Here is a 19471-nt window from a genome sequence, read left to right as displayed (position 1 = left end):
TGCTACTTACGGCTGCTTCCGATTTTTGCGAGGGGAAACATTTGCGATGAAATTTTCCAGTGTTGGTCTCAAGGTGCCCATCACCTTCAGAGCAGAACTACATGATGCATAAACACACATCTGCTATATCGTTGATATACAGTTGATAAATATTCAGATGCCTGCTGTGTGCTTTATGCACATGCACGTGTTACACATGTGTACCTGTCTTTTGCACTACTCCGCTTCCTGCCCTGCCCAAGTCTATTTCTCACGTACAGAAATCTGCATCCTCTGAGCTGTGCAAGGTTGGAAGTTGCTTATGTGCAAATCTTAATGAGGTTGAATGATCTGGATAATTATTTTAGTGTGAGGGGAGGCAGGGAGTTTAAAAATTCAAGTTAGATTTAAAATTTCAGAAGTTGTCCGTGAATGCAGGGAGCCTTCTGACCATGTGTGTGTTTTACGTACGGTGACGGGGACCTGGATAGACATCGTGGCCGCATTCTGTTTAATGGGAGGTTTGCCATTGATTTCAGGGAGAAACATGTTTTTGCAGACCTTGAATGGCAGACTATTTCTGTTTGGGGTAATGGCATTTTTCAATGCCTCAGATAGAGGCTAATGAAGAGGGGTTTTTTTTCCATCTTGTACAGCTCTCCAGCACTCACTTCCCCTGCAGCAGTATGAAGGTCTCTTGCCTCTGCCTTAGCTTCCTCTTGGCTATCTGTGGGTTGCATTGGACACCAACCACCGCCAACAAAATCTTCCATTTTGGGTCATGCGAGATTTTGATGAATGTCAATGAAATCAGGACTGGCTTCGCAGCAATTAAAGCAAACATTGTAAGTATGGCAATGCACTTCACTGATGTAGACAAGACCGTGCGATGTCTCCTTTAGGCTGGGGGCTTGGTGGCTTGGCACATTGTGATAGCGGGCTTCCACGGTGACCAAGGGCCAAAATTTTCCTTGTCCCCATGTGCTGGGCTGTCACTCGCCCGTGAGTGGGCAGGGAATGTAAAATGTTACCATGCAGGTGTGCTAGCAGGATTGGACCCTCAAAGTTTCCCCAGCTGATAGCTCTACCGTGATCCATATTTGATATTTGGTCTGAGTCCAGTTCCTCCTGACATTGGAAAACAACATATCCCAGATATCAGCCAAACAGCTTGTAGGGCTGTCTCAGCAAAGGGGCAACGAATGAAGGGCCCGTGAAGATTGAATTCCCCTTTTCTCTCCTAAAAAATTATTCTGGGGACAAGATAGGGTGATAGGCCAAGCAGGAGACAGCTTGCATTAAGGCACAATACTCTGCAGGCAGAAGGTTTGCTTTGCAGAGGTCATTAAGAGCAATTTTAAAGAGAAAAGCTCTGTTTATGCTGGCCACCTAAACATCCCTGTAGCCAAGGTCAGCTTGACCAAATTTTGCCTTTTTCTGTTTAGCAAGCCAGAGACACTATCAGAACCACCAGCATTTTGTCCTTCCCATATTCGCTGCACAGAGTCAATGTAAGTATCATGATTGCATCTTCAAATCACTTGCTTTTTTTAAAAACTGAATATACAATCATAGAAAATGTGGGTTGAAGGGAACTCAGGGGGTTGCATCTAGTCCAACCCCCTCCTCAAAGCAGGACCAGCCCCTAATGCAGCATCGCAGCCAGCGCTTTTTCAGTCTGGCCCTAATAACCTCCAGCACCTCTCTCGGTAACTCATGCCAGTGCTTCACCATCCTCCTAGTGAGAGAGTTTTTCCTAATACCCAACCTAAACCTCTCTTGCTGCAACTTGAGAGCATTGCTCCTTGTTCTGTCATCTGTCATGACTGAGAATATGTCCCATACGGCTAGTTTTGAACGTGTACTTTTCAAGGCATCAGTTATTGCTGCTTGGAAACATTTCAAGATGATGAGTTTTCTGTCAAAAAGATCATAAATATTATCCCATCTCCTACCATATTTGACACCAAAGCTGGCTGCGTGGTGGCAGTGGATTGAATGACTGCCGACTACATGTTTTATAGCAGTTTGTAAAGAGCATAAAATATTTCTCTCAAGTCTGAAGATACATGCTGCATCATTCATCACCTGCTGAAATTCTATGTGGACATGGTCTTCAAACACTGTGAGACGGAGGATTCGTGGGTCAACCGGAAAATCAGCAGCATAGCCAACTCTTTCCTCAGCATCAAGAAGAACTTCAGGCATTGTGTATGTTGGATTTTACTAAGTCTTCGTATAGCAAATCCTGCAGCTTTGGGGATATGATGGAAGCCATCTTACCTAAATTAAAGAACACGAAACAAAAAAATGGCCCGGCCATTTTCTTTGAAGTTCAAAAAAAAGGGGGTGGGGACGGCATAAGAGTTAACGTCACTGTGGGTATCAAGAGGAAACACAAGCAGAAGCATGAGAGTGCCATGAAAAGTGGGGTTCATCTGTATTTGGCTTTAGATTTTCCTGGGCACTACTTAACTCCCATGTGAGCCCTCCAAATAGTGCTGAAGTGAAACCATGTGCTGATCCTCTCTGCGGATTGAATTTCACCCTTTGGGGAAATGTGATTGAACTCCATGCGCTTTTTAGCAAGGCCCTTGCCTATGAAATTATCTCTGTCAATCAGAAAGCCACAGCTTATAAAAAAACAAAACCCCCACCCTATTAATAAATTCTTTTCTTTTTTTTTCCAGCATCAACAAACTATGTGCAGATGTGGAGAGGAAGCAACGCAGAAATATAAACAAATTCTTACCAACTACGGCCAGGTAAATGGATGGGACTATCATTCAACATATTAATTAATGCGGAGTCAGGTACTCTTTTGCTCATTGCAAATCGCTGAAGTTACTTAACTGATTTTTCTTTCAATCCACTTCCAGCTGAATGTCAAAAATGCAGCAATGAAATCCCTAGGAGAGCTGGATAACCTGCTAGACTGGATGGAGAAGGCTCATTAGAGCAGAACAACCTGCCAGCAGCATGTAGCTTTTAAAGGTGCTTGAAAACCGCTCTTATGCAGTGATGCATTCAAAATCAAGTCCTGATTCAGCGCTGTCTGGCATTTTCTCATTGGCTTCAAGGGGCATTTAATCACAACATGATTGTTGGGGTAGGTAGGTAGGTAGATAGATAGGTATTTAGACCCGGGTGGCATGTCCACATGCTGCAAGGGAGGAGCACATTGAGACATATTGCCCCCAGGCTGAGACCCGCTACATCTGCTCCTTGTATGTTGATTCCCAGCGCAAAGGTGCCTGTCTGTAGGCTCTGCATCTCAGCTAAACTACTTCTGGTTCGGGACCTGATGCAGGTGGAGTGGGCATGACATCTCAGCATGGACCTGACCCTAGTGTCTTGCACGAAGAACCAAACATTTCAAGTTCACCTTCAGCTTTTCCAATTAGCACAATTCTACCAGGGCTGATATGGCTTAAAAGACTTTCTCTGTTATTAAGGGTAATTGTTAACATGGCCTCTTTATCCTGATAGCGGCCAGGTCCTGCTATCTTATGTATCTTCAGCGGATTTGGGCGGGGGAAGGAGGAGGGGTGCTACTGTCGTCTGACATTTAAAAGCTACGGCTGAGCCTTGTAAGATGCCTGTGTGTGGTGTGCTGCATGGGAAGCTGACAGAAGTGCTGTCTGCAAAATTTAGCAAGGTTAGTCTCTAGTTGGCCTTGATTAAACCACTAAAGAATTGCTGTTTTCTCTGAAAATAATAGTCTCTGCTTTAGTGTAATTGTGTTTTTCAGCATGAGAAACTATTCTCTAGGTACGATAATTTTTTGTCGAACAGAAAAAGAACCGTGTTCTTCTCCTATGTATTGCGTGACCTGCAATGATACTCAGTATGCAAATACTGCACTGATCTGACCTTAAATAAAGACTATTTCAAATGATGCAGGTTCTGCCTAGATTGCTGTGCAACTTCTGAACACTCACTTCCCTGAGTCTAATGTGTGATGTTTCTCTTCTTTTTCTACAAAGGATTTATTTGATAGAGTAGATACACTGGAGGAGGGTAGGGCTAGGATTCAGAGAGACCTAGACAAACTGGAGGGTTGGATCAAAAGAAATCTCATGAGATTCAATGAAATCTCCTGCTCTTAGGAGGGAACAATGCCCTGCACCGGTGGAGGCTGGGCTGACGGGCTGGGCAGCAGCTTTGCAGAAAAGGACCTGGGGGGGACAGTGGACAATAAGCTGAATAGGAGCCAGCAGTGTGCCCTTGTTGCCAAGAAGGCTAATGGCATCCTGGGCTGCATCGGTCGGAGCGCTGCCGGCAGATTGAGGGAAGTGATTCTTCCCTTCTGTGTGGCACTGGTGCAGTCCTGTGTTCAGTTTTGGGCCCCCCGCTACAGAAACGATGTGGACACATTGGAGAGAGTCCAGGGTAGGGCAATAAAAATGGTGTCGGGGCTGGAGGACGTGACTTGCGAGGAGAGGCTGAGGGAACTGGGCTTATTTAGTCTGGGGAAGAGAAGACTGAGGGGGGATTTAATTGTAGCCTTCAGCTCCCTGCAGGGCTGTTGCAAAGAGGATGGAGCTGGACTGTCCTCGGTGGTGGCAGATGACACAACAAGGAGGAATGGGCTCAAGTTGCAGCAAGGGAAGTTTAGGATGGGTATTAGGAGAAACCTTCTCGCTAGGAGGGTAGTAAAACACTGGGACAGGCTCCCCAGAGAGGCGGTGGACTGCCATCCTTGGGGGTTTTCAAGACCTGGCAAGACAAAGCCTTGGCTGGGATGATGGAGTTGGGTCTGGTCCTGCTCGGAGCAGGGGGTTGGACTAGGTGGCTTCCTGAAGCCCCTTCCTACCCATGTTTTCTATGATTCCTACGGTGGCTAATTTACAGTATAGATGAGGGAATAACATAGGGTACCTGAGGGATCATACAGCACTTCTGCTTTTTTGAAGTGCCCAAGTCAGGACTCGTGTGGTGCACAGATTGTGTGCTAGTCCTCTGTGATAGATGGTTCGGCGATTGTAAGGCCGGAAGGGACCTCAGAAGATCACTGGGTCCAGCCCCCTGCACCAAGCAGGAAAGATAACTGGGGGTCAGGGGACCCCACTAAGGTGACTGTCGATTCTCCTCTAGAAGATTTCCCGGGTAGGTGATTGCACCGCCTCTGAAGGGAGCTTATTGCAGTCGGGACACCCTGACTGTGAAGAAGCTTTTCCTAACGTTGAGCCTGAATTGATCTTCCAGGAGTTTGTGGCCATTACTCCTGGTTTTCCCCCGGGTGCCCAGGTGAACAGTTGCTCACCAAGTCCTTGATGTACTCCCCCAGTGTAGCAGTAAACTGCTACCGGGTCCCCTCTCAGCCTTCTTTCCTCAGGCTGAAGAGTCCCAGATCCCTCAGCCTTTCCTCATATGGCTTGCCTTTTAAGACTCTGATCATACGAGTGGCTCTTCTTAGCACTTTCTCAAGCTTGTCCATGTCCATGTTCAAGTGTGGTGCCCAGAACTGGACACTGCCATTTCACCAGCACTGAGTAGAGCAGAAGCATCATGTCGGTTTTGCTGGAGATGCATCGATTGGTGCATACCAGAGTATTATTTGCCCTACTTGCTACAGCATCACACTGCCAGCTCATATTCATCCTGTGGTTTATTATTACCCCCATGACCCTTTCATTTGTGGTGCTGCCAAGCCTGTAGGTGTGTTGGGGGTTGCTCGCCCCGAGGCGGAGCACTTTACATTTCTCAGCATTGAACTTCATCAGATTCCAAACTGCCCAACTTGCCAGCCTGTCTAGGTCTGCCTGTATCTGTAGCTTATCTTTCAATGTGACCACGCTCCCCCATAGCTTGGTGTCATCCATGAACTTGGATCGTGAGCTCTTCACCCCACAGTCTCCCAGTGTCTTCACCAAGGAAAGGGGGAGTAGGGGGCCTGGGGTCACACAGGATGGGAGACGGAGTGAAAGGAGGAATCTAGACCCCAGCTCTGTTCTATGTCTGACCCGGAGCCCCCTTCCACTAACCCTTGGAAACCCGACTGCCCTGGAGATGCTCTGAGCCAGCTCCTCTATCCTGCCTTGGCTGTAGTAGCGTAGCCTCTCAGGGATAGGAACTAATTGGGGATGGGGAGCAGGGGTGGGAGAAGGGGAGGTGACTTCTGGGTACTCTGCCAACTTCAGCTTATTAGTCAAGGAGAAAGGACGTATAACAAAGTGATGCTGCTTAACTGGTGTGATGAGGCAAATGCTTTTCTCCAACCTGTGTCTCCAGAAAGCAGCTGAGATTTTTATGGGGTAATTTATTTCCCTCCCTGGAAATCTTGGCTCGGCCCCACTGCTGGTTTGCGAGACTCCCCCTGCTCCCCTGACACCACATCTGGATTAGGAGATGCGCATGGAGGTCAGGTGGCTTCCTGCAAGCAGACACCCGACCCACAGTTCTTCCTGCTTCTCACAGGACGTTGTATGGGCTGCAAGACCCAGCAGCCCCTGGCATATGGGAATGAACCTGACCAATTCGAGATAAAGCAGCCAGTTGCTGTCCTGGAGCATGAGTGCCCACGCAGGGTGTTAAGACAGCTGTGGAGCTTGCCTTGCACCCTGACCCTATCCTGCACCAGGGGCTCACCCTGCCTGGGGCTAGCAGCACAGACAAACATACCTCGCTCTGTCTAAGGCCCTGCTGGTCCTGGTCTGAGAAGGTGCCCTGTTCACCCCTAGTGGCAACCTAGCTCAACCAGGGAACATCACTGTTGTGACCCTCACAGGACACCCCCTGGCTGGGGCCACCATCTGAGGTTGGTGTTGAAGCTGTTTCTGTCCCAGTACCCCTTTCTCTCTTCCTCCCACCTGTGAAGCCAACACCACAGGGCCTGTCTCTATCAGCCTCTGACTCCCCTTTCCCCTGAAGGCCTCCTATGAAATCCCTTGTCCCACCCTAGTCTCCGGTGGGGCTGCACCAGTATTTCCCAGCTGCATTTTGGAGAGTTGCGAGGGGGTGGGGAAAGGCCCTCCTGGCCCCTACACTCTTTACTTCCCTCAGCTTGAAGTTGTTTCTGTCCCACTGCCCCTTTTCTCTCCCCCTCTTGCCAGCGTAGCCACCCTGTCTCCTGTATATGCTGGGAAGTGGTCCAAGGGGCTGCACGCGGGCCCCCAAAAAAGGACTGTTTGCTTCTGAGTTGACATTGAAATGTCTGTAGAGACCACCTTGCAAAGCAACAAATTTCCCTTTTTTAAATAGAAACAGAAATGAAAAACCTATTATTTAGGAAGCACTGCAGGACACCAGTTCAATTTCAGGGGGGCATTTGGCATCTTTGGTGTAAAATAGTATAATACTGAGAACAGGGAGTTGAAGTGATGGTGTTGTCATTGTGTACTTACTTTGAAACAACTGAAACTGTACAGAGATGTATCTAGTAAGGATGTATGTGTATACTGGGCCGGGCAAAATACAGCCTGCTGGCTGGATCCAGCCTGCCAGGCCATTCGGTGGGGCCTGTGGGGCCCCTAAAAAATCAAGAAAACAAATATTTATCTGCTCCTGGCTGCCTATCAAAAATGAAAGGAGCCAGGGGCAATGGGACCCAGGGGAAGCCAGTATGACACACCAGCAAGACCCTGCCCCCCCAACCAGAAGTCTCTGCCTGCTGCAGCTTTAACTGCTCCCCTGCACTTGGCTGCTCTAGCACCACATGGCCCCCGGCTGAATCGCTGGACCACCAGGACTTGGGGACGGTGCGGGTACCCTGGGGCCGGGAGTGTGTGTGTGTGTCTGTGCAGTGAGAGGGGGAAAGGAGAGTTTTCACGGTGAGTCCCTCCCACCACACACATGCACCCACACACCCCTCACACTGCTATACGTGCAGACCCCAACACCCACACCCCCTCGCACAGTCCAGCCACCCTCCCCTCACACACAGCGTCCCCACAACTTGACCCAGAGGGCTTCAAGCTGTCCATTTTTGGAGCTGATGTCAGCCCCTAAGGAGATATACTGCACTTTCACATAGAGAGCAACACCTCCACCTTTCTTCTCCACCCTGTCCCTTCTATGCAGGGTGTAGCCCTCAATAGCTACGCTTTAGTCATGTGAGGAGTCCCATGAGGTCTCCGTAATCCCTACTAGATCATAATGTCCACTGCAGAGTAGGAGGGCTAGCTCCTCCTGCTTACTCCCCATGCTCCTGGCGTTAGTATACAGACACCTGAGTCCTCCCACTGAGGCTCTCATCTTCCTGTCCCGCTGATGGAGAACTAGTCCCTCATCTCCCACAAAAATGGCTCTCCCAGTGATGTGTGCAATCAATATTTTCTTCATGTGCAGCTGTCACCTGGAGGATGCATACCTGCTAAATGTGCAGCTTGCTAAAGTATCATGATTATTTCCCAGTCCAGACAGATAAGCAGCTCATAATCCTTTACCAAAACAGCGATGGCAGTTAGAGAGCTAAAAACATTTCACTCGTCCCAGGTGCCAAGAGCGGATAGAAATTTCTGAGCCTGGGTCTGGTGATGGACATGGCACCAAAAATGATTAAAATGGCTAGTTACTGATGTTTGACAAACACCTGCCCATGACAGACGCACACAGATGAATGAGTTTGGCTCCAACAGGAAAAAAAGCCTTCAAGCCAAGGCCTACCCTTCCCTATTAGATGCATAAGTGACCTTACTCCGTATCACACAAGTGCCTGAAAAATCTTTAATGCACCCCTCTTTGTAACACTATCATTTTAGCCTTATGGCTAAGTCACAAAAAGCAGTGAAGAGGAGGAGGATTTGCTTGCCTCCTTCATTAATTATTTTTTAGGGACTCGAGCAGGGTGGAAGAGGATCGCGGTCAGACAGCGTTAGGTGCCTAATCAGTGGAGTAGAATCTGCCCCCTAAAGCCAGGGTTTTGGAGCAGGTAGCACTTGAGAGGGTGTCCCACCTTTGAGCAAAGGTAGCAGGCTAGCGTGCAGCCCCGCTCAGCCATTATCTCAGCTACAAGGTGGGATTGTGGCCATAACCTCTTGGTGCCGGTTGCCTGTGGTACTGGAGTCCTGGGTAAGAGTGAGCACAAAAGCAATCATAAAGGATGTGACTATATACAGGTGTGTCCATAGCTATTGCAACCTGGAAATCAAAAAAGAATGACACATCTACTGGAATTTTTAGCTTTGTCTTGCTGCTGCTTGATTCGCATGATCACTCTATCTCAACGTGCTTTTTGCCTTATATTGAAAGGCACAAGGAGGAAAAACATTCATTTTCCAACAGGTTAAGGATGTGATGGCATATAAAATGTTGATCTGGACACTCTCAGGAGCTGTTGTAACTGGCATTTCTCAAGGTGCTTGGCCCTGGTATCAGCACTGTGGAACTTTCTAAGTTGTTTCATTTAAGCTCAGCAAGGAAATGCATGGAGAAAATAGAAAGCCCGAGGGAATTCCAGATTTCATTTCCTTTGCTCGTCTGTATATAAGTGGGTATCAGTCTCTGGGGCTGAGAAGCAATATACCACAGAGACGAGAGAACATACCGTGAAACAAGGTAAGATATTTCTAGCTCTCTGATCTCCTCTTATACCTTTTTCTATGTTATTTATTCCTGCGTCACACCTGCTGTCGAGGGTCAGTGGTAGGATCCTAGTCTACCATGAGGGAAACCCAAGTTCGCTTCCCAGACAAGTGCATAACTACCGTCATCGAGGCACCGCACATCTGGACTCAGTCTGGCCTTTGGACTCTGTCTTGGTGGCCTAAAGGGGGATGGAAAGCCTGGGCAGCCTCTACTCCTCACAACCTCCTCTCTGGGCATGCATGTCAAAGGTCTGGGTGACCTCTAGGGTGGCCATCAAAGAGGACAGTCAAGTTATCCTCTGTCCCCTATTGATACATAACCCGATGCCTTTATGTCCTCTACTTCTCTCTTCTTCAAGAGAAAAATAGAGGACATAAAGGCATCGGGTTATGTTTCAGTAGAGGATAGAGTAGCAGAAAACCGGAATGTCCTCTATGATGGTGACCCTAGTGCCCTCTCGTGCACATACCTGACCCAGAAGGATCAACGTTTGCCTGGTACTGCTGCTCAGAGACAGCTTAGATGGATGTCCTTGCTCAAATTCAGTCTAGGTGTGATTTCACTGGAGTTAAAACACGATTATGGATTTGTCTCATAATATGTAAAGCCAGACACTGATAGTCCTGTAATTTTCTGTGGACTTGAGCACCATGCACCCTGTCCATACCAGCTCCATTCCCCAAGTGCCAACGCAATGAGATGGATTTGTCTGGAAACCGTAAGGGTCTATCTCACTGCTCATCTTTAACCAGTCTAAATGCTTTTATGATTAAAAGTGGCTTTGCCTGACAGGATGCCACTGAATCCTCTGGTGAGACCTCACAGAAGATGGGCCATTATTGTGCATAGGCTCTCAGTGGTGCTCTGCACCCTTACGACATCATAACCTTCCAGGAACCAGAGCAATGACTTGCTGGATTTCTGCAAGGTGTGTCACCTCAAACACGACACTCACGTCACACAAGGAGAGTAAAACCTTGCGATGACATATTCCCCAAGCGCAACGGATGAAGTCCTAGCTTAGCTGTCCTCCTATCCTATTAGATAACGCTTAGTGAAACATGTGGCAAGACTCTCATTGGGAACAGCTTCAGGTCCAGATGTGAATAGTGAAATACAAATAAGAAACAGTCTGGAAATCTATATTGCTCTCGCCACATGAAATAATTGAACTAACACATACATCTTTGTCTCTGGATTTCCTTCCGCTTTGCCTAAGCTCCGTGTTACAAGAGTCAAAGTCCTCTTTTCATTCTGTTTCTCTTTCTGTCACCTGTGCAATGAAACCTGCTTGAGTTTGGAGCTGTCTGGCCAGTAATTTCGTATTGATTTGTCCTCAGATTGGATCTGGTTCAAGACTGGGATCCAGACGTGAATATCCCCAGTTAGGGGTTTCAGTCCTTGGGGTTCGTGGCTCAGACCAATCGGACTGCAAAGTGGAGATGTGACCCTCACTGGCCCAAACTTTCTGCTGCTCAGATCCAGAAAATTGTCCAGGGCTTAATTCTAATATATGAGATTAAAACGACACAGGCTCTGTCTGTCCTGTAGGTCAGATTTCAAGGTGCTTTTTCAAAGTTACCCAGTAGGCCAGATGCAGAAGTGATGTCTAGAAGAGAGATGCCAATTGCACAAGGATAAATGGCTGAATAAATCTAAGCAAATCTAAGCAAATGCAGAAGTATTAACAGAGGTAACAAACAGGTTGAAGGGAAGCAAATAGGAAGGTTTCATCCACAATAACGGGGTCTCTCACTAAACACATTGTGCTTTGAATTCCACCTGTCTCCTATGTGGAAAAAAACCCCGTGATCACTGTAATCCAAGGGTAACCGAGACCTGCTTTGTTTTCTATTAAGCAGTTCCTACGACGGAAGAAGTGAGCGTCAGCATCCTTCAGAGAAATGAAGGTTTTGTGTCTCCTCTGTCTCGTTCTCTCTGCATTTCTGCTGTGTTTGCAACCCACTGCCAGCCTCAGAAGGCTCCACTTGGCACGGTGTGAGATCGCTGTGAATTTCCACGAACTGAGACACAACTTTGCAGCTGTCAAGGAGATGCTTGTAAGTACGGCGCGGGTGGAAATACGTCTGTAGCTCAGAGTCCTGCTGAACTGATCAAAAGGTCAGCTTCCTAAGTCGGCACGTGCATCTGACCCTTTCTCTCTCTTTCTCCCTTTCAGCAATCTCGAGACAAGCACACTGACATCAGATTCTTATCCAAATCATATTCCTTGCGAGACATTGAGGTACGTACAGGATCTGCGTGCCTTGAATTATTCAAGGGATACACGGGCACAGGGAACGGGTGATTTTTGCTGCAAGAGTTGGCAGCCATGTGGATAGATGGCAGAGCCAATAACACAGGAACAAGATTAATTTGGTTTAACAATGACTCTTACTGGACCTAACAGAGCCCTTTTTTGTCTTCTTGTAGCCTGCGGACAGGTGTTGTTTCCTACGTCATTTGATGCGGTTTTACCTGGCAAATGTTTTCAAACACTGTGAGGAAGCCAGTGCCCTCGTCAGGAGGAAAGTCAGCAGCATAGCCAACAGCTTTCTCCATATCAAGAAGGACTTGAGGCTCTGTGTAAGTCTGAGGCAGCAGGCCACATTCGGCTCACAGCCACGCTGGTGTGAACTGGAGCGCAGCCAGCCACGTCCATAGAGCACGCACATCTAGAATACCCTAGATATACACCCACACGCCAGGGAGCGGGGACGGCCCAGGAACACCTCGAATATTCTCATTATGGGCCAGGATTTCATTTCCTTTATTATTCATTTCCCAGGGATCATTTCCTGGAAAGTTAGGGTGGGAAGGGACCTCAGGCGGTCGCATCTAGTCCACCCCCCTGCTCAGAGTAGACCATTGCAGCCAAGGCTTTGTCTAGCCGGGTTTTGAAAACCTCCAAGGAGGGAGCTTCCACCACCTCGCCGGGTAACCTGTTCCTCCTTGTGCAAGTTTTCCCTAATATCCAACCTAAACTTCCCTTGCTGCAGCTTGAGCCCATTGCTCCTTGTCCTGTCATCTGCCCCCACTGAGAATAGCCTACCTGCATCCTCTTTTGAACCCCCTTTCAGGTAGCTGAAGGCTGCTATTAAGTCTCCCCTCAGTCTCCTCCTCTCCAGACTAAATAAGCCCAGTTCCCTCAGTCTTTCCTAATAAGTCCTGTCTCCCAGCCCCACCACCATTTTTGTCACCCCTGCTGGACTCTCTCCAATTTGTTCACATTCTTGTTGTAGTGGGGGGCCCAAAACTGAACACGAGACTCCCAGAACAGCTCTTCCCTCTGATAGCAGTCCCTAGGGATTGCCTGAGAGGAGCGACTGCGAGGTATCCGCACGGGGAAGCTAGTGGCCGTAAATTGGGAATGACTGCATGCAGCTCTAGGTCCTCGCTGTGAATTCTTTGTTTGGATGTGGGAACTCTAGGACGTGCAAAGGCGGAGTTGGTATGAAGTGGCACCTTCGCTCAGTGGGTGCTCACTTCTGTACTTGAGAGCAGCCGTATGGGGCCCCGCATGCACAATCCTGTATCCTCCTTTCCTGTGTGCCCACCGTTAACTCCGTTACCGTTACCCTTCCCCAGCATGACGTTGGCGTGTGTCACTGCACCGAGGATGTGAAGCAAAAATACACGTGGCTCCTGGGCCGGTTTGAAGAGGTACATCCATGTTTGCCTTCTGACTTAGCTAAGGGAGTGCAGAGGGATTTCTGGCGGCAGGGGTCTCGTATATGGGGGCTGCCTCAAAGCGACGTTGGGACATAGCCCTTTCTCTCCAGGCCGACAGTGGCAGGACACAGCTGTTCTGTGGGGTTCATGGTGTAACTATTCAGCAAAAGCTGTCACGTTTCAGGGCTTTCATGGGGGCAAATGGGAGTTCCCTGCTAAGGGCCATCTTCTTTGGGTCCTCTGATGTGCACACCTAGCCCTTTGTCCATTTTTCTTCTGCCCCCCTTGTGTGGTGGACTTTGGGGGCTCCCCTGTCACCTGAAGGAACAGGCCTTTGCTGCTTTGAGCTCTGCCCACCAGCCTTGGGTATTGAATAAGCTGTCACCAGCACTGTCATTGCCTAAAAACTTCATAACAGAAAAACAACTGGAGCCAGCAGATGTGGTCAGCCTGAGGGTGGGGAGGGATGTGCCCGTGTGAGCAGAGCACCATTTTAGACGCATCACGGAGCGGCTCTTTCTCAGCTGCAGGCCCGTAGTCGGGTCTTGCTGGGAAACCAAGAGACCGCTTGGGAATGTGCCTCGGTCGTCGTGGCTGGAGTGGCTGCTTAGGGGCATAATCCTGTCTGTTCCCTTCCAGATGGACGCTCGGTCTGCAGCCATCAAAGCCCTTGGGGAGCTGGATATTCTGTTGGACTGGATGGACAGGACGGATTAGGTGAAGATCTGTGTCCCTCCTCTGGTGGCCTAATCCTGCAAGCAACAGTCAGTCAAAACTCCCGATATTGAGCAAACACAGTGGACAGGACGAGGCCCTACAGCATTTAACGCTTCTTGGAGGCCTGAATCACAGCTTCCACTGATGTCAGCGGGAACGGTGATTCGGCCTTTCATCTTCTGAACTGAGACTGCCCTGCACCGCATTAGACCCCTGTGGGGTCGGCCCATACAGTCTATAGGCCTAGTCTAGCAAAGCGCTTAAACAAATGTATAATTTGAAGCGGACGAATAGTCCCAGGGGCGTCATCTGTGCCCTAATTAAGCGTTTGGCTGGGCTGGGGCTTGTGTAATTAGCTCTCCAGTGCAATTAAGCTGCACTACCTGGCCACTGTTTTACTGATGGCTGACATATCTTATTACAGAGAAATATTGTCTTCAGTGAAGAACTCTCCAGAGATTTCTTATTATTTATAACTTGCTATTTTTTATTCATCATTTCCATTATTATCTGTTGCTGGTATTTATTTATTTATTTATCTGTGTATGTATGTACTTAGTTTATTTATTTATTCATTTATTTATTATAATTATTTCCTACTTTGTAATGTTTAGTGTAATGTATAATGATATCTGTTGTAATTTTATATTTTAATACTTAATTTATTATTATTATTACTTCTACTACTGTGACTGATTGTATTGCTCTGGGAACACTTTTTGCATGCAATGGATGTTTCATCTGTTAAGCTCAGAAAGTGCTGTTCTCTCCAGAAGGACTGGATAAGAACATGGTGTGCAACTCACACTTTTCTTAAATAAAAGCACTGCAATGAAGCTGTTAGACCTAGCCTGAGTGTGGAAATATCCCTAAGTGACATCTCAAAGAGAAATATAGCTGAGGACCATTGTTCTACAAAATGTAGAGCCTTCCCTGCAAAGATCTCAGGCCCTTACAAGCGTCAATGAATTCTACATCCTTAGACCCCTGGTTGGGCGAGAGAAGAAAACCCCATTTCTACAGATGAGGAAATCAAGGCAGAAGAGTGAAGGGTTGTCTAAAGTCAAACAAGATGGTGTCCTGCCTTCCAAACGTAAAATGATGGAAGGGACCTCAAGGGTCCTGTAATCCCATCCCCTGCCCGGCTGCTAGAAGTGTCCTTCTTCAAGCATCCCCGAGAAGTGCCCATCCAGCCTCTTCTTGGAAACCTCTGACGATGGAGACTCCCCGGCTTCTGGAGGCAGCTTGTCCCATGGCCCTTATTGCCCAGAAGCCTCTTTTTCCCCCCTCCGAGGCATAATCTAAACCTGCTGTGCCGCATGTGTTTCACATGAGAGCTGATTCTTGTCCTCGCATTCACGGTGCCCCAAATGTCTGTACTAATCTACTGAACTGATTCTTCTCCGACCATTTAAGAAGCAGCTGTTGTCACTTGCAGCCTAAAGAACTGGCTCCGACATCGCGTCTCATCTGTCCAGGCAGCGGTGCCACGACTATTTCTGTGACATCGGAGCGCCTGCCGTACTCGGCAGCGGCTGCTGACTAGCGCATTAATAACTGAGCCAGGTTCACCAATCTCGCTTACCCAGGGTTGACATGACAACCTGTTTTCTGGGCAGCCGGTACAGAAGCTGCGATGATGTCAGGCCCCAGATGTGCGTTGCACATTAGCCTGGGCATTTTGCCAAAGCACTCATGTGTCTCGTGTTCCTGGTATCGCTCCAACCTGAAGATTTCCGATGTTGAGACAGCCCTGGCTGCACCTGTTTGAAGCTGGAGCGGGAGTTGGCTCTGAAGGTTTGAGCTGGTTCCTTTGGCCCTACAGGAGAAGAGCTCCGCTGCCAAAAACAAGGCGTACCTCCTGCACCAAAGAGCTGCTTCTCACAGCACCAAACTGCTTCTCTTCAGACAGGAAGGGAAGGATCTCCCGCTGTCACCGGCTGCCATATCCCTTTGCAGGAGGGTGACCTACCTCGGGCACTACACTTGCTGGCTTCAGATGAAGATACACGGTTTCAAAGAGTTTCCTTCTTTCTAGCTGCTAAAACTTAGAGAGGAGAATTTGAAACCCGAATGAAATGTTCCCCCTAGTCAGCAGGGGACATGTTATCCATGCCGCTGATAACATGGCCCAGCTCTTCATGCTGACGCACGGAGGTTCACGTGAGCCTGGCTCCTATCTTGTCTCTGCCTTCCCATAACGCTTCGTTCTCCCCGGAGGGATCTGGCACCCTCCAGACGAGAGGGCAGAATGATCCTGCTCCGCCACGCCGCAGCGCCGCCTCTCCACGCAAAACGATCCTACCGGTGCCGTGCTGTCGGAGGTGGTTTCCAGTGATGCCACGGAGGTGGTTTCCAGGGGCTCCTTCCTGCAGGAGCAGTGAGAGCAGCAAGAAGCCAGTTGGGGAAAAAGGATGTTTTCCAGAGTTGTGAAAGTCTTTTTTGTATTCTCATATATGGAAATGAGCTTTTTCCAGATGGAGTTACCTAATACTTGTGATCTCATCACCGTCTCAGTCCCAAGAGGAACCAGCAGATGCCTCAACCCTCCTGCGTGCATCTTGCTGGTACCCCCACCGTATCAGGTCATTGCTGCAGGTGCTATTAGGGATTTTTGTTCTTGTCCCTAGACTGTCCCTGATTTCTGAGACGGTCATAGGTATGCACAAGTGCTTCCCCATAGTTGACTGCAAACACATATCACCCTCTTTTAATGACACGGTGTGATATCATTATTTTAACATATTATTTGATGCATATACTCATAAGGTAGATATCTTAGTACATTTTATCTACCTCCCCAACTATAAGCCCTATCTAAAATGTCCCAGTGTCTTGATTCACTAATAAAAACACTCCATGTAAGATGTTTCTAAATCATTTAAGGTAACCTGTGGTCACACTTTGCCATGAAGGGTCCTTCTCGTCTGAAATAAAGCAGTCCTATACAGCTTATGGGGAAGCGCTCGTGTTTATCCTGCACATTTTCTCCCACGACTGTGGTGTGGAGACTGAAAACCTCTTTGCTGTCCCGTGATCCAATTCTGCTGTCTTTATTCATACAATTTTTCTAAATGTGTAGAAATAACACCTTCACCAGGTGTTGTCTCCACCAGGTGGAGTCCATATATGAAATTACAAGCTACCCACATGGATAAGAGTTTCCAGGTCAATCCCTTTTCCTGCTCTAAATAATGTTATCCCCTTAGGGTGATCAGTCCTGAAATTAAAGAATCAAAACTAAAGTTAAAGGAAGGATTTAAAACTGCTTTCATAGCATCTGATGCTGCTACCTACTGGTGCTCCCGAGTCACTGCAACAAGTCCAAATCCTAATGTAAATATTTGCAGAATAAAAGCTGCGGACTTAGAACGGTACCTAACGTTGTTCCCAGTTACACCATGGACTTCTGGATTAAAACTGCTGTAACTGGAAGCCAAATTTGGATCACACAACCTGGCCCAAGGTGTTTAGGAATAAATTTGCCAAGGTGCCAAGATGCATACTGCACCTTTAGGCACTTAAATACTTTTGAAAATCTGGCCCTTATTATAAATAGCGTTGGTTTTGTTGCCACCTGATTTTTTTTTTGGTGATATCAGGATGTTTACTCTGATACTCTAGTTATTGTCATGTAGAATAAAAGTGAACACGTGTGTAAGGGACCCAAAGGCGTCAGGTGGGAAGGGTTGAGATCGCAGATTTGTACAAGGGACAGAGCATCAAACCTTTGGTGAGAAAAGCATTAAAAGGAGCTTGCGTTGTCACCACCTGGGCTGTTCCTGCTCCCTACTTAGAACTGGTCTGGAAAGCTGTTGGCATGGCACTCTTTACCACCACCAGATGAATAGAATTCATTTAATATCTGTGTGGATGTCTTTCCATTTAAGGATTCACCCTGACTTGTTGATCTCTCCAAGCTACCTGCTGTCCTTTTTCACCCCAGCTTTGCCCTGTGGCAGACATAGGGTTGCCAGTTCTGTTTGATGCTATTCCAGGAGGTTTCACCACCAGACATAAAGACATTAATGAGTCATTACATCAGGAAGGCACATTTCTATTATATTTTTAAAACCCACTGGACCACTGTATAAATCGGATTCAACATTTAATGTTTATTTTAATGAATGCCCTGTCGTTTATCTCCCGGGTGACTCTTGGCAGCCTCCTAGAGATGTATATCTAATTCCTGGAGACTCCGGGGCAAGCCTGGAGGGTTGGCCTAGTCAGACAGTAGCCTGCCAGGTGTATTTCCTCTTTGTCTGTGATGAATCCACCTTCACGCAATGCGGCTTTCCCATTTTAACTTCTTTGTCTCCGTGTCAGTGCGCTGTGAAATAATGTGTTAGTCCACAGTGTTTTTTCCCATGTGCTGTGATCATTTTCCTAGCCTGAACCATTATGCCCAGGGGCAGCCAATTAAAAATTACACACGTTGCACATTTCCTGAGTTCCAGTCAAAGAAAAACAATTTGCAAGACATGATGACTTCATGAAATGTTACCCTCTGTTTTCAGGTGAAATTCTTGTCCCGGAGTAAATCCAAATCAGGCTCCCGGTTCTCTGTCCCTGGGGGGTAGTTCCAGTGAAGGCAATGGTCCTGTTTCTGCCACGACCTGGCCCAAAGCTCACAGAGGGCAGTTGAAAGTTTCCCAGTGACCTTTCTGAGCGTTGGGTTGGAGTCCAGGTAAGAAACCCACAGCTGAGCTCCAGGTCTCGGCTGGCCGCCTGTTCAGAATCAGGATCTGAAGTCTGTCCCGCTGCCTTCCCAAGGGGCATGTCTACACGTGCACTTGAATGCACATTAGCCTATTTTAATGCGCCTTAAAGTGTCATTAAAAAAACCATGCGCTTTCACTAACGCTCATTAAAATAAACCAACGTGCCTTTTTCTAGTGTCTCACAATGCGGTCCGACACGTAATGTGTATTACCAAAAGTGCGTTAATGAACACGTAGACGCGCTCCAGCTGCCAAGATAGACGCAGCTATACCCTTCATCAGGGGATATTTGCATAATGTATGGGGCAGCAAGATGGACTTGTGCCTAAGAAGGAAGTCTGAGGAGCGCTGGTTTAAGCTCTCTCTGCAGAAGTTGCCTCCCTGCTATGGGCATCTCTCTGTTAATGAGAGAGAGTGTTGCCCCCCTGCTTCAAGCGTGGACCGTGGTAGAAGAGCACAGCAAGAAGGCACCACAGAAATATAAATGTCTTGTTATCTGAATACTTCAGGGGCACATGCTAAATTGGCGAGACCACAGGTAATGGTGTTTAAAATGGGGATCATCAGCTCCTAGCTCTACTTTCAGAAATCTCAAGACAGTTGATAAGCAACAGACCATCCTGAAGCGTTCAGAACAGACCTGCGTTTCAGGATGGTGTGCTGGAAACGACTTCCTTCCCAAATGTGAACAAAAACTTGTCTAGGATTGGCCCTGAGAAACATCCTAATCAGTGCCGGGTTCACAAAGCTTGCAGCCGCACGGTCCTGCCTCAGGAACGTTAAAATCCCCAAAGCACTTTGAGCACCGTGGAAGACAGGGGTCAGAGTAGTGCCGGATGCTGCTCTGCAGTGAG

General features: G+C 47.8%; 2 protein-coding genes across 2 annotated transcripts; both read left to right on the top strand.

Moving 5' to 3' along the window:
- The first annotated feature begins 639 nt into the window (after positions 1-639).
- LOC109317694 (interleukin-20-like) lies at positions 640-3835 on the top strand. Its single transcript, XM_019546504.1, has 5 exons — positions 640-824; positions 1425-1490; positions 2038-2190; positions 2670-2744; positions 2859-3835. The coding sequence occupies exons 1-5, from the start codon at positions 666-668 to the stop codon at positions 2934-2936; spliced, it is 531 nt and encodes a 176-aa protein (XP_019402049.1). The 5' UTR covers positions 640-665; the 3' UTR covers positions 2937-3835.
- LOC109317692 (interleukin-20-like) lies at positions 3077-13896 on the top strand. Its single transcript, XM_019546503.1, has 5 exons — positions 3077-3088; positions 11687-11752; positions 11941-12093; positions 13096-13170; positions 13819-13896. Exons 1-5 carry the CDS (start codon positions 3077-3079, stop codon positions 13894-13896), a joined length of 384 nt encoding a protein of 127 aa, XP_019402048.1.
- The last annotated feature ends 5575 nt before the right edge of the window (positions 13897-19471 follow it).

Source organism: Crocodylus porosus, unplaced genomic scaffold, assembly GCF_001723895.1.
Source record: "Crocodylus porosus isolate Cpor-Errol unplaced genomic scaffold, CroPor_comp1, whole genome shotgun sequence".
Lineage (NCBI taxonomy): Eukaryota > Metazoa > Chordata > Crocodylia > Crocodylidae > Crocodylus > Crocodylus porosus.
Note: the sequence above shows the minus strand (reverse complement) of the source record. Positions and strands in the feature narration are given on the sequence as shown.

Bases quoted from the DNA above. Each gene is read 5' to 3' on its own strand.
- LOC109317692 (XM_019546503.1), top strand. The intron at 11,753-11,940 runs GTACGTACAGGA...GTCTTCTTGTAG, and splicing joins ATTCCTTGCGAGACATTGAG to CCTGCGGACAGGTGTTGTTT. The intron at 13,171-13,818 runs GTACATCCATGT...GTTCCCTTCCAG, and splicing joins TCCTGGGCCGGTTTGAAGAG to ATGGACGCTCGGTCTGCAGC.
- LOC109317694 (XM_019546504.1), top strand. From the start codon at position 666: ATGAAGGTCTCTTGCCTCTGCCTTAGCTTCCTCTTGGCTATCTGTGGG. The intron at 825-1,424 runs GTAAGTATGGCA...TTTTCTGTTTAG, and splicing joins CAGCAATTAAAGCAAACATT to CAAGCCAGAGACACTATCAG. The intron at 2,745-2,858 runs GTAAATGGATGG...ATCCACTTCCAG, and splicing joins TTCTTACCAACTACGGCCAG to CTGAATGTCAAAAATGCAGC.